This window comes from Leucoraja erinacea, chromosome 6 (genome assembly GCF_028641065.1).
Source record: "Leucoraja erinacea ecotype New England chromosome 6, Leri_hhj_1, whole genome shotgun sequence".
Classification (NCBI taxonomy): Eukaryota; Metazoa; Chordata; class Chondrichthyes; order Rajiformes; family Rajidae; genus Leucoraja; species Leucoraja erinaceus.
In genome coordinates, this window is record NC_073382.1 from 8,855,184 (window position 1) to 8,870,324 (window position 15,141).

The 15,141-nt window shown below is 43.9% G+C and overlaps 1 protein-coding gene across 1 annotated transcript in view; it reads left to right on the plus strand.

The window, feature by feature from the left end:
* Nucleotides 1-15,141, plus strand: part of c2cd3 (C2 domain containing 3 centriole elongation regulator) — a 107,692-nt gene that overhangs the window by 19,647 nt on the left and 72,904 nt on the right. Inside the window, exons 7-10 of the mRNA XM_055636571.1 lie at nt 122-277; nt 5,511-5,658; nt 10,969-11,132; nt 14,410-14,622. Of these exons, the coding sequence (XP_055492546.1) occupies nt 122-277; nt 5,511-5,658; nt 10,969-11,132; nt 14,410-14,622 (681 nt within the window). The remainder of the gene's footprint in view (nt 1-121; nt 278-5,510; nt 5,659-10,968; nt 11,133-14,409; nt 14,623-15,141) is intronic.

A 15,141-nucleotide genomic window follows, 5' to 3' on the forward strand; every position in this document is an offset into this window, starting at 1 on the left:
ACTTTTAGTTTCTAAATGCTGGCCACCCCACTTGATGTTTTCAAGCTCATGTGATTAAGTAATGCAGTATTTCGCAGTTATAAACAGTTGTTCTCTACATCCCTTTTTTCCCTCACTTAAGAATACATCAATATCCTTCGGGAAAACTCTTTCATAATTTGCCCGAATCTGAAGAAATGTTACCATCTAGAGATTTTTTACTGCCTTCTCCTGAATACTCATTTAAAGAACGTTATCCCAACACTGAGGCCACAGCTATCAATTTACTTCTTGGGAGGTAAATACTGGTTTAACTTATTAATTAACTATTTTAATTTGTTTTGTAGTTGAACTTTGCATTGGTTTCAATGTTTTCAGGTTGGTAATACAGGTGCACAACCTTTTATCCGGAGTTCCAGAAACCGAAAAGCTCCGTAAACCGGACATTTTTTCCAGGATGTCGTCTGCACACCAAAGCTCGCGTTTGGCACCAAACTTGACCCGAAACAACCCACGGTCAACCCAGGTCTGTACTACTGTAGTGGCTGCCTCCTCCCCGGAGACCGGGGAGACACTTAAACATCTGTAAATCATTGCTTAAATGTTAGTCAGTTAGTTTGGAGGGCTTTTATGTGAAGGGGGAAACTTTAATTCTTAGTCCCCTACCTGGTCGGAGAGGCGGGGAGCGGGCAATGCCTTACCGGGTCGCCGTGCGGTAAGCTCCGGAGCGCTGTGGCCGCCGACTCCCAACATCGCGGAGCTGGGGCTGCGGGCATCCGGCCGCGGGCCGCGCTGGATTTGGAGCGCCGCGCAGCCAGGGGTAGGGTTGCCGGGGTCGGAGCTCCAACCGGCGCCGCCCGCGGCCGGACGCCCGCAGCCCCAGCTCCGCGATGTTGGGAGTCGGCGGCCACAGCGCTCCGGAGCTTACTGCACGGCGACCCGGTAAGGCATTGCCCACTCCCCGCCTCTCCGACCAGGAAGGGGACTAAGAATTAAAGTTTCCCCCTTAACCCCCCCCCCCCCCACATAAAATCCCTCCAAACTAACTGACTAACATTTAAGCAATGATTTACAATGATTCCCCGGTCTCCGGGGAGGAGGCAGCCGCTCCAGACTTTTCAAGCCGCCCGCGCTACCTACCTAATCTACGCTAAAAATCTTCCATTCCGAAACCCGAAAAATTCCGAAATCCGAGAAGTGTCTGGTCCCAAAGCTTTCGGATAAAAGGTTGTGTACCTGTAATGTAAAAACACACCTGTGTCAGAGGTTCCACAATTAAGAGAAACTAGGAAGTTAATTTGTACATAAGGTAATGGATGGGTAATAAGTTCTGCTTGGGGCATTCCATTAGAATTAATTATATTTTTCTATAGATATTTTTCTCGCTGGTGATTTAAAGGGAAGAACTATAATATCTAATAATAATTAAGCATTATTATCTAATGCAGTAATTGGGGAATCGCAGTGGTAAAATTACAACTATACAGATTGATATAGAGCAAATAGTAGGAGTAAACAGGTCCTTTTCAGAAAGGCAGGCAGTGACTAGTGGGGTACCGCAAGGCTCGGTGCTGGGACCCCAGCTATTTACAATATATATTAATGATCTGGATGAGGGAATTGAATGCAACATCTCTAAGTTTGCGGATGACACGAAGCTGGGGGGCAGTGTTAGCTGTGAGGAGGATGCTAGGAGGCTGCAAGGTGACTTGGATAGGTTGGGTGAGTGGGCAAATGCATGGCAAATGCAGTATAATGTGGATAAATGTGAGGTTATTCAATTTGGTGGCAAAAACAGGAAAGTAGACTATTATCTGAATGGTGGCCGATTAGGAAAAGGGGAAATACAACGAGACCTGGGTGTCATGGTACACCAGTCATTGAAAGTAGACATGCAGGTGCAGCAGGCATTGAAGAAAGCGAATGGTATGTTAGCATTCATAGCAAAAGGATTTGAGTATAAGAGCAGGGAGGTTCTACTGCAGTTGTACAGGGTCTTGGTGAGACCACACCTGGAGTATTGCGTACAGTTTTGGTCTCCTAATCTGAGGAAAGACATTCTTGCCATAGAGGGAGTACAGAGAAGGTTCACCAGACTGATTCCTGGGTAAGAAAGACTGGATAGACTCGACTTGTACTCGTTAGAATTTAGAAGATTGAGGGGGGATCTTATAGAAAGTTACAAAATTCTTAAGGGGTTGGACAGGCTAGATGCAGGAAGATTATTCCCGATGTTGGGGAAGTCCAGAACAAGGGGTCACAGTTTAAGGATAAGGGGGAAGTCTTTGAGGACCAAGTTGAGAATATCATTTTTTACACAGAGAGCGGTGAATCTGTGCAATTCTCTGCCACAGAAGGTAGTTGAGGCCAGTTCATTAGCTATATTTAAGAGGGAGTTAGATGTGGCCCTTGTGGCTAAAGAGATCAGGGGGTATGGAGAGAAGGCAGGTACAGGATACTGTTGGATGATCAGCCATGATCATATTGAATGGCAGTGCAGACTCGAATGGCCGAATGGCCTACTCCTGCGCCTATTTTCTATGTTTCTATGATACCTGTACTCTTGAAGTAAGGGTCATAGAATCAGAGTTATGCAGCATGCAAACAGGTCCTTCGGCCCACCATGTCCACGATGCGCAAGTTGGCCTTTTGGGGATAGTCCTATTTGGCTCGTATAACGTTCTAAATCTCTAATTTCCATATAAGGGCTATCTGTTGAGATTCTTCCAATTAAGTTTATCAAGTACAACTGATGAGTATTGAAGTGAAATTCGAGCTTTCATTTAAAATGTTCTGTTCCATCTAAATTTTATAAAGCTGCTTCAAGGTACTTTCTGCATGATTATTCATTCACAGTAGCGAGTTAACCTACCACCAGCAGATCTTTGGGGTGTGGGAGGAATTGAGCCCATTCAGGGGAAACTTGCGTAGTCACAGGGTGAACGTGCAAACTTCATTCAGTCATTACCCAGGGTTAGAATTGAAACTGGGTCACTGGAGATGTCTAACATCAGTACTAACTCTTTAACTATCATACTGTCCAGATATGGCATCTTAAATGCTGTATTGCAAATCCTTGAAGAAGATTCTCAAAATGTGATTTTATTGCTGCATGAGATAATAATAAACTTCCATAAAGATTTATTTTAAAGTTAGTAAATTTCTGCCTTGGTGGTTTATGGTTTTGTAGATACTGGGAGACTACAAGAGTCTGTCATGATACAAGAATTGCAATCCTGACCATCTAGAAAACCAACGGTCTAAAATTCATTTGGTTTGTGTAACATCTTGTTTTTTGGAAAGATGAAAGTTCTCATGAGATGTGAATTTCTGATGGGATGGGATGTAGTTAACTTTTGTATCAATTTATTGTTCTACAGGTATAACGCAATGGAGCATTTTTAACAAACTCATCAATTTAAATTCAATATGTTTGCAAGATAAACATAGATCTTGATTAGAAAACATAGAAAATAGGTGCAGGAGTAGGCCATTCGGCCCTTTGAGCCAGCACCTGCATTCAATATGATCATGGCTGATCATCTAAATTCAGTACCTCGTTCATGCTTTTTCCCCATATCCCTTGGTTCCATTAGCCCTACGCTAAATCTACTGTAACTCTCTCTTGAAAACATCCAGCAAATTGGCCTCCCTGCCTTCTGTGGCAGAGAATTCCACAGATTCACACCTCTCTGGGTGAAGAATTTTTTCAGTTCTAAATGGCCTGCCCCTTATTCTTAAACTGTGACCCCTGGTTCTCGATGCACCGAACATCGGGAAAATCTTTTCTGCATCTAGCCTGTCCAATCCTTTAAGAATTTTATATGTTTGTATAAGATCTCCTCTCGTCCTTGTAAATTCCAGTGAATATAAGCCCAGTCAACCCATTCTTTCATCATATGTCAGTCCCGCTATCCCGGGAATTAACCTGGTGAAGCTATGCTGCACTTCCTCAATAGCAATAATGTCCTTCCTCAAATTAGGAGACCAAAATTGCACACAATACACCAGTTGCAGTCTCACCAGAGCCCTGTAAAACTACAGTAGGACCTCCTTGCTCCTAAACTCAAATCCTCTCGCAATGAAGGCCAACATGCCATTAGCTTTCTTCACTGCCTGCTGTACCTGCATGCTTACTTTCAATGACTGATGTAAAAGCACACCCAGGTCTCGTTGCACCTCCCCTTTTCCTAATCTCACATCATTCAGATAATAATCTGCCTTCCTGTTCTTGCCACCAAAGTGGATAGCCTCACATTTATCCACATTATACTGCATCTGCCCACTCACCCAACCTATCCAAGTCACCCTGCAGGCTCATAGCATCCTCATCGCAGCTCACACTGCCACCCAGCTTTGTGTCATCCGCAAACTTGGAGATGTCACATTTAATTTCCTCGTCTAAATCATTAATATATATTGTAAATAACTGAGGTCCCAGCACTGAACCTTGCGGCACCCCACTAGTCACTGCCTGCCATTCTGGAAAGGACCCCTTAATTCCTACTCTTTGCTTCCTATCTGCCAACTAGTTTTCTATCCATTTCAATACCCTACCCCCAATACCATGTGCACTAATTTTGCACACTAATCGTTTGTGTGGGACCTTGTCAAAGGCTTTTTGAAAGTCCAGATACACCACATCCACTGGCTCTCCCTTATCCATTCTGCTTGTTACATCCTCAAAAAATTCCACAAGATTAGTCAAGCATGTTTTCCCCTTTGTAAATCCATGCTGACTTTGACCGAACCTGTCACTGCTTTCCAAATGTGCTGCTATAACATCTTTAATAATCGACTCAAGCATCTTCCCCACTACCGATGTAAGGCTAACTGGTCTATAATTCCCTGTTTTCTCTCTTCCTCCTTTCTTAAAAAGTGGAGTGGAGCTACCCCCAGTCAACAGGAACTGTTCCAGAGTCGAGGGAGCATTGGAAAACGATCACCAATACATCCACAATTTCTAGGGCCATCTTCATGATTACTCTGGGATGCAGAGCCTCAGGCCCTGGGGATTTATCTGCCTTCAGTCCCAACAGTTTACCTAACACCATATCCTAATTAATGTGGATTCCCTTCAGTTCCTCCCTTCCACTGGATCCTCGGTCCCCTAGTATTTCTGGGAGATTGTGTCTTCCTTAGTGAAGACTGAACCAAAGTACTCAGTTAACTGTTCTGAGGATTAGAGGAAGTGTGGTTGACCAAGAGATTTAACTAAGTTGTATGTTTCTTAGATTCACTTGTAGATTTGCAACTTCAAAAAAGGTGTGTCACTGACATGGTGGATTGGCGTCCATTACAGAAAATTCCAAATTTTCAATTGTGTTGAAATCTATTTTAATTTACATGGCATGGTATATGTAAGAGATAACCAATCCTTAACATTGGTTTTGCATCAGGATGATGACATCTAAATGTTCCTCACTGTAATTATGAAAATATTCCTGAATTATTTTTTGACACAAACATTCTTTCTTCACAAAATTCCTTCCAACAGATTCATATTCTGCTTTTCATTTATTTATCTACAGTACTGACTCTATACCTCTCCATTACTGGCATGGCACACACTCCCCTCCAGAGTCGTTATCTGGTGGAAGTAGTATTCTTGATGCAAGCGAATTAAACGATCCTCATTATGACAAGAGCCTGCTGGAAAATCTCTTCTACAAGGATCCTGTAAGTTTAAACAGTTACAAAGCTTCCAAGATTTTTCACATTGATAGTCGGCATGTTATAATTAGGTGATTGCTTTATATTGACACGATAAATTGGTTTGTATTTAAAAACTTTTAAAAACCCCCCCCCCCCCCCCCCCCCCCCCCCCCCCCCCCCCTTTTTTATGCTGTTGCCAATGTACTTATCGGGCAACAACAGTCTGGTTTCTACCAGTTATTAGAGCAGAAATTTAAAGATGCACTTAGGATAATTATTTTGTATAATGTGTAATGCTAATATGCAGAAGGCACTCTACTTGACCACTCACAGATGAATCCTTAGAACAATGCAAATAAAATGCAGTAAATATAAAATATGAAACAGGCCCTTCGGCCCACCAAGTCTACGGCAACCATCGATCACCCGTTAACACTAGTTCTATGAAATAGAAGCATAGTTAGTTTGTTACTTTATTGTCACGTGTACTTCTGTACAGTAACAAGCTCGTTCTGCATGCTATTCAGTCAAATCATACTATATTTGCGTAGAATAGATCGTCTTCTGGAACAGCACGCAGAGAGACGCCACGTCCTAGCTCCATCTTACAACTTCCAAGTCTCTGCAAAGTACGATCTTGGCCAAAGAGATGTGTGATTTCTTATTTTCTCATTATTTTCTCATTATAAGGCCTGCTTTCCTGGTCACTGGGCTCTCACTTAACTTTTTTTCTCTGTTGCTAGCCGGACAACCTAGGCAGCTTTTTAGGTTGCCAAATGACAGTTTAGGTGGTCATTTAAGACGACTTGCAAGACGCGTGCGATAATGTGCTCGGACTAAGTGCGTAGTTATAAGTCGGAATTATGCTCAATGAAGCATTCACATATTATTTCTGCTTCAAATAAAGTCACAAATTAAACATATTCACCAATCAAGACGTGACATATACCACAATGGCATGCAGCAAAATTACAATACAGTATCTCAACTCTTTTTACACGTTGCAAAGAAATGCAATTTCTAACCACTTCCAAACAAAAATGTGGTTGGATTATTCAGCGTATGATCAACTTCGGTGAGACCAAGCGCAAGCTTGGCGATCGCTTCGCACATCACCTCCACTCAGTTCGCAATAACCAACCTGATGTCCCGGCGGCTCAACACTTCAACTCCCCCTCCCATTCCGATTCCGACCTTTCTGTCCTGTGCCTCCTCCATGGCCAGAGTGAGGACCACAGCAAATTGGAGGAGCAGCACCTCATATTTCGCTTGGTTAGTTTACACCCCAGAGGTATGAACATATGCTTCTCCAGTTTCAGGTAGTCTTTGCTTTCCCCTTCCTTCCCCTCCCATTCCCAACTCTCCCAATCCTACCATCTCCGCCTCTTCCTTTCCTTTTAGTGCCCCCCCCCCCCCCCGACATCAGTCTGAAGAAGGGTCTCGACCCGCAACGTTAACTATTCCTTTGCTCCATAGATGCTGCCTCACCCGCTGAGTTTCTCCATCTTTTTTTGTCTTACATCCATTCACACAAGTTCTGTTATCCCACTTTCCTCACCCACTCCCTACACATTAGGGGCAATTTTACAGAGACAAGTTAACCTACAAAGCCAATGCGTCTTTGGGATGTGGGAGGAAACCCACACGCTTGCAGGGAGAATGTGCAAATTCAACACAGACAGTGCCCGAGGACAGGATCGAACACAGATCTCTGGCGTACGAGGCAGCAAGTCCACCAGCTGTGCCACTATATTTTGTTTTCCAACACACAAAAAATTATACGTTGATAACTTTGGTTACTAAAAAAAATAAACTATCCATTTTCAGTCTTAAATCTCTAAGTGACGCTATGTCCCCCTTTACAGCTACTGTATTTTTAAATTCAGTAGAAGACTACTGGGCAGTACATTGGACATACAGTTGCTGCCTAAAAGTGCCAGAGACCCGGAATTGATCCTGAATATGGGTGCTGTCTGTATGGAGTTTGCTCCTTTTCCCTTTGATTGCATGGGTTTTCTCCAGGTGCTCTTGTTTCCCTCCACATTCAAAGGTGGGCAGGAAGCTTTTTCAGACCCAACCCAAACGTAATGTTTTCCTTTTGTCCAGAGATTCTGTCTGACCTGTTGAGTTACTCCAGCTTTTTGTGTCTATCTTCAGTTTAAACCAACATCTGCAGTTCCTGCCTACACACACGGTACTATACAATAGAACTTTATTAATCCCAGGAGGGAAATTGTGTGAGTGTGTGGGTATATATATTATTACACACACACACACACACACACACACACACACACACACACACACACACACACACACACACACACACACACACGCGCGCTCACACACACACACACACACACAGAGTTAAACATTCATATATAAATATACACTTTTGTTTTCGCGTTTATAACTTTGTTTACAGAGTACTATGTTTACATATTCTGTTGTGCTGCTGCAAGTAAGGATTTCATTGTTCTAACTGGGACGTGAGAATAAAATACTCTTGACTCTTGACTTGCGTCGCTAATGTGTGGGATAGAACTAGTGTATGGGTGGTCGGTGTGGGCTGAAGGGCCTGTTTCCGCTCTATCTTTAAATTAAACTAAAAACACTAAAACCAGAGGGAGTCTAAAGAAGGGTCTCTACCCGAAAAGGTCACCCAATTTCTTCTATCCAGAGATGCTGGCTGCTCCACGGAGTTCTCCCGCACAATTAAAGCATGGAATAGTCTTCACCCTACCATAATTGTAATTGTAATTGTAAATCTTTATTGTCATTTCCTGAGTATTCGCATACTCGGAGGAAACAAAAAAACGTTTCTCAACCAGTGTCCATTCAGTTTTCGTTACAAAATAAATAGCAATTAAAATTAAAATACATGTCATGAACAATTTAACCCTCTAATAACATTCAATAACATTCAACAGCCGTTCCGACCGGCAGCGGCACAACAGTGGCTCTGCTGCAGTGTGGGGTGTTTGTGCGCGATACTTGGCAGGGGGGAAAGTTCATTTAACAGTCTTATAGCCTGTGGGAAGAAGCTGAGGAGCATCCTGCTGGTTTTGCAGCTGATGCTCCTGTACCTCTTCCCAGATGGGAGGATGGTGAAAAAGTCATGCGATGGGTGGTAAGGGTCTTTGATGATGGAGATGGCTCTGTTGATGCATCTCTTCTTGTATATGTCCAGCAGGAAGGGGAGTTACCCAACTAAATTTAAGATGGCATACAGACGCAACTAAATCTAAGGTAGCTCTTTTTTCCCCCAAGAACCCTTTTTAGCTTTGGTCCACCCTCCACCACCTCCAGTTTAAATTCCATTTAAGAAACCAAGAAGCAAGAGTTACTCCAGCTCCAGGGAGTGATTCTGTGTTGGCTTTCAGCGGTCGCAGCCTGGCAGTGCGCTTGTGCAAGGCGGCCGGCCGGCTGGCCGTGCTGGCGGATGAGGAATGGCTGGATTGCGGAGACCCGGCGACCCGGATACGCATGGCGGGTGGAGATGGAGAATGAAAGAGAGAGAGATAGAGAGGGGGGCAAAGCCGGGCAAAATGACTCGGCTTTTAGGTTGCCCGGTGGGACTTTAGGTGGCCATTGGCAACCGGGCAACCGTTAATTTCGAGCCCTGGATAAAGTAGCGTTCAGCCTGGCCCATCGCGTTGTCATCCACTCCTTCCACCATCGCTACGTGCAGCTGCCACAGGCTGCATTTGATTTGCTCGCACACTGACTGCTATAGGACCTCCCGTGACCGCCTCCGCTGTCACCATTACTGGGGTCACCGCAAACATGCAGCCCACCACTTCTAGCAGCCGCCCTTCTCGCTGTGTGTGCCATAGTCGCTTCCTGAGACGGTCATGGAAAGTTGGGGCAGTTCCTGAGGATGCGGGGAGTGAGTTTGTGGACCATTCATAGTGCTGACTTTCCCCTTCACCTTCCACTGCTGCCATTGTTTGCTCTAAACTGAGTAAGACCCTGATCTTCTCGATCTCTGCTGAGGTCGGATGTGACGCCCAGTGTCCAACTTCAAGCAGAACAGCCATGCTATGGCCAGTCCCCGTGATTGACTGGCGTGCTCATAGCTGGTCCCTGTAGGCGATCAATGAGCACAAGTAACGGATGTGCTCTGTGGCTATGAGGAAACTGGAGGAAATGAGAATGATCCCAGGAATGAGTGGGTTAACATATGATGAGCGTTTGACGGCACTAGGCCTCTACTCGCTGGGGTTTAGAAATATGAGAGGGGATCTCATTGAAACTTACCGAATAGTGAAAGGCCAGGATAGAGTGGATATTGAGAGTATATTTCCACTAGTGGGAAAGTCTAGGACCAGATCAGAATTAAACAACGTTCCTTTAGGAAGATGAGGAGGAATTTCTTTGGTCAGCGCGTGGTGAATCTGTGGGATTCATTGCCACTGAAAGCTGTGGAGGCAATGGATATTTTCAAGGCAGAGATAGATAGATTCTTGATTGGTACAGGTGTCATGGGTTATGGGGAGAAGGCAGGAGAATGGGGTTTGGAGGGAGAGATAGATCAGCCATGATTGAATGGTGGAATGGACTTGATGGGCTGAATGGCCTAATTGTGCTCCTATCAGTTGTGAAACGCGCACGGTCATATGGAGAACGTACAATCTTCAGACAGTCAGGATGGAACCCGGTTCTCTGGCGCTGTGAGGCAACAGCTCTACCAGCTGTGCCACTTTGCAATTGGAGATGAACAATAGATGCTGGCTATTCATCAGATGTTTACATCTGGTAATTGAACAAATAAGTTCCTCTCATCTCAGACACAAGAAATTCAGTCTGTTTAAGCATGGATTTGGTGTGAAATAACAAGTTAAGTAAACGCATGGTTTTGTGTATGGATTTGCATAATATTTTCTTGTATTTTATTTATGTGAAGAGTTTGTTCAACATTCCTGACACTTGCATTGCTGCACCCGCTGAGCTTCTCCAGCTTTTTTGTGTACCTGACACTTGCATTGTTTGGTTGTGATTGCTGTGTACTTTTACAAGTCTACATTGTCAAATTTAGTGTTGTGCTAAAATAAGGAACTGCAGATGCTAGTTTGCAAAAAAGAGAAACAAAGTGCTGGAGTAACTCAGCGGGTCAGGCAGAGACAATGATAGGTGCCGTTTCGGGTCAGGCCCCTTCAGACTGAATCAGCCCTGACCCAAAACATCATCTATCCATGTTCTCCAGCAATTCTGCTTGACTGCTGGATTAATCCAGCACTCTTTGCCTTTTTTCAGTGCTGTGGGGTTTAGTTATAAATCCACTTTCATGCACATTCACAGATTTCTTATCCATTTGTTGTTGCTTCCGCATAGAATTATGAAAGTAGCATTAGTGATTTTACTAGTGAAGATGAGGAATTGGATACTTCAAAGAAAAAACTGAAGACGAAGTCATGTTACAAACCTGATGACCATAACCAGCATAAAACTGCTAGTAGGATAGATTTAAATCAAAACAAAGCACAAAAGATTATCAGGTAAAATAGTGTTTTATTAACATTTAATGTTGGTAAATGTAGGTATTTGTGTATTTAATGTACGGTTTTATATAATTTTGTTTTCTACAATTTTGCTTTAGCTTAAATGTAAGAAATGAAATGAAATGAAATGATTCAATTAATTGTCATTGTCAGTGTACAGTACAGAGACAACGAAATGCATGTTTAGCATCTCCCTTGAAAGGGAGCCACAGGGCGTCGCGGTGTGCCCGCGCCTGCCGCCGTAATCACAGTCCATTACACACAGGCAAAGGTGGGTGAAGTGTCTTGCCCAAGGACACAACGACAGTATGCACTCCAAGCGGGATTTGAACCGGCTACCTTCCGGTCGCCAGCCGAACTCTTAGCCCATTGTGCTATCTGTCTAAATGTAAGCATTGCTTGCTGATGACATAGATGCATAGATACATAGACAATATGTGCCGTAGGCCATTAATTCGGCACTTCGAGCCAGCACTGCCATTCAATGTGATCATGGCTGATCATCCACAATCAGTACACCGTACCTGCCTTCTCCCCATATCCCTTGATTCCGCTAGCCTAAGAGCTCTATCTAACTCTTTTAGACAATAGATAATAGGTGCAGGAGTAGGCCATTCGACCCTTCGAGCCAGCACCACCCTTCAATGTGATCATGGCTGATCATCCCCAATCAGTACCACGTTCCTGCCTTCTCCCCATATCCCCTGACTTTGCTATATTTGTGCCCTATCTAGCTCTCTCTTGAAAGCATCTAGAGAACCCGCCTCCACCGCCCTCTGAGGCAGAGAATTCCACAGACGCAATACGCTCTGTGAGAAAAAGTATTTCCTCGTCTCCATTCTAAATGGCTTATTCTTAAACTGTGGCCCCTGGTTCTGGACTCCCCCAACATCAGGAACAAGTTTCCTGCCTCTAGCGTGTCCAAACCCTTAACAATCTTATATGTTTCAATGAGATACCCTCTCATCCTCCTAAACTCCAGAGTGTACAAGCCCAGCTGCTCCCTTCTCTCAGCATATGACAGTCCCGCCATCCCAGAAATTAACCTTGTAAACCTACGCTGCACTCCCACAATAGCAAGAATGTCCTTCCTCAAATTAGGGGACCAAAACTGCTCACAATACCCCAGGTATGGTCTCACTAGGGCTCTGTACAACTGCAGAAGGACCTCTTTGCTCCTATATTCGATTCCTCGTGTTATAAAGGCCAACATGCCATTCGCTTTCATCACTGCCTGCTCTACCTGCATGCTTACTTTCATAGACTGATGTACAAGGACCCCCAGATACCGTTGTACTTCCCCTTTTCCCAACTTGATGCCATTTAGATAGTAATCTGCCTTCCTGTTTTTGCTACCAAAGTGGATAACCTCACATTTATCCGCATTAAACTTCATCTGCCATGCATCTGCCCACTCCCCTAACCTGTCCAAGTCACCCTGCATTCTCATAGCATCCTCCTCACAGTTCACACTGCCACCCAGCTTTGTGTCATCTGCAAATTTGTTAATGTTACTTTGAATCCCTTCATCCAAATCATTGATATATTTGGAAATAGCTGCGGTCCCAGCACCGAGCCTTGTGGTACCCCACTAGTCACTGCCTGCCATTCTGAAAGGGACCCGTTAATCCTTACTCTTTGTTTCCTGTCTGCCAACCACTTCTCTATCCATGTCAGCACTCTACCCCCAATACCATGTGCCCAAATTTTGCCCACTAATCTCCTATGTGGGACTTTATCAAATGCTTTCTGAAAGTCCAGGTACACTACATCCACTGGCTCTCCCATGCCCATTTTCCTAGTTACATCTTCAAGGGGTCACAGCTTAAGGATAAAGGGGAAATCCTTTAAAACCGAGATGAGAAGAACTTTTTTCACGCAGAGAGTGGTGAATCTCTGGAACTCTCTGCCACAGAGGGTAGTTGAGAGTTCATTGGCTATATTTAAGAGGGAGTTAGATGTGGCCCTTGTGGCTAAGGGGATCAGGGGGTATGGAGAGAAGGCAGGTACGGGATACTGAGTTGGATGATCAGCCATGATCATATTGAATGGCGGTGCAGGCTCGAAGGGCCGAATGGCCTACTCCTGCACCTAATTTCTATGTTTCTAAAAAAATTGCAGAAGATTAGTCGAGCATGATTTCCCATTTGTAAATCCATGCTGACTCGGACCGATCCTGTTACTGCTAGCCAAATGTTCGGCTATCTCATCTTTTATAATTAACTCCAGCATCTTCCCCACCACCGATGTCAGGCTAACAGGTCTATAATTCCCTGTTTTCTCTCTACCGCCTTTCTTAAAGAGTGGGATCCAGTGAATCGGCATCCATTGCCTTCTGAGGCAGAGAATTCCAGAAATTCACAACCCTCTTTTCCTCATCTCAGTTCTAAATGGCTTACCCCTTATTCTTAAACTGTGGCCCCTGGTTCTGGACTCCCCCAACATCGGGAACATGTTTCCTGCATCTAGCGTGTCCAATCTCTTAATAATTTTATATGTTTCTATAAGATATCCTCTCATCCTTCTAAATTCCAGTGAATACAAGCCCGCTCCATTCTTTCATCATATGACAGTCCCGCCATCCCGGGAATTAACCTCGTGAACCTAAGCTGCACTCCCTCAATAGCAAGAATGTCCTTCCAGGACCTTTCTATTGACAATAAAGCTGTTCAGCTACTTGTTACACTCCTGCACCGTACAAGTTCCTTTCTCAAATGATTTTTGACCACTCTGCTTTACTTAGTGAATTTTTGATAACTTTTAATCACAAAGAGGAGTTTAGTATAGGAGTAAAGAGGTCCTTCTGCAGTTGTGCAGGGCCCTAGTGAGACCACACCTGGAGTATTGTGTGCAGCTTTCGTCGCCCAATTTGAGCAAGGACATTCTTGCTATTGAGGGAGTGCAGCGTAGGTTCACCAGGTTAATTCCCGGGATGGCGGGACTGTTATATGATGATAGAATGGAGCGGCTGGGCTTGTATACCCTGGAATTTAGAAGGATGAGAGGATATCTTATTGAAAATTAGGCTTATTAAGGGTTTGGACATGCTGGAGGCTGGAAACATGTTCCCGATGTTGGGGGAGTCCAGTAACCAAGAAAAAGCTCCAAACATCTGTCCGACCGATCGGAAACACTCTTCAGGAGTCAGGTGTGGATTTGGAGGGCACTGTAGCTTAATGTCACATTGTGTATTTATTCACTGATCCTGCTGTTGAGAATTGCTCTTTATTGAGACAGAGAAGACCTGACATTTTTTTTTTTTTTTAACCTACAGTCAACACCCTATGCAAGAAGGTTCTGTACTGAGTAAAGAACAAGAGATACCTGCTGTTGAGTTGAGTGTAAATAGACTTGCCCTACTTGAACGCATTTATTTGGCCCGTGTTATAATTGAAACATTAAAGCTTCCTCCGGATAGCACTCGCGCAATGCCAAAAGGAAAAGGCAACAGAGGAAAGCCACCTCGACCTGTTTCAGGAAGGAAATGGTAATTTATAAAATATCACATTTCATGCATCTTTTCGCGTATGCTTTTTTAGATACGTTTCTGGCTCTGTGCTTTTTAGTGTTATGGCAGGCTTTATGAATGATCATGTGTTCGATTAACCCTCAGCATATAATTTGGAATGCCACTTCAGTGTATTAGCAGGGGAAAACTGCAAATGATGAATGGGTTGCTGATCAATTAGATTGCTTTGCAGTGGATGGGGTCAAATATTTCAAGTGCTTGTACAGCTGGCCCTGGTCACACAAGTAGCAAGGATTCCTTAACACCTCTGACATAGCTTCGCAATGCTGTGAGACTTTGGAGAGGATTAGGAAGAGGAACCCAGGCCTCTACACCTATCTTTGCATCACAACATTTTATAGTTGGTTATTACTGCTTACCAGACTGATGGCAATAATGTTGATACTGAGAAAGGTAGTTAAATCTTTTAATTGTAGGAGGTCATTGCTTGACATTGTTATCATTATCTGAGAACCACAAAGTTCTTGCATAAATGTA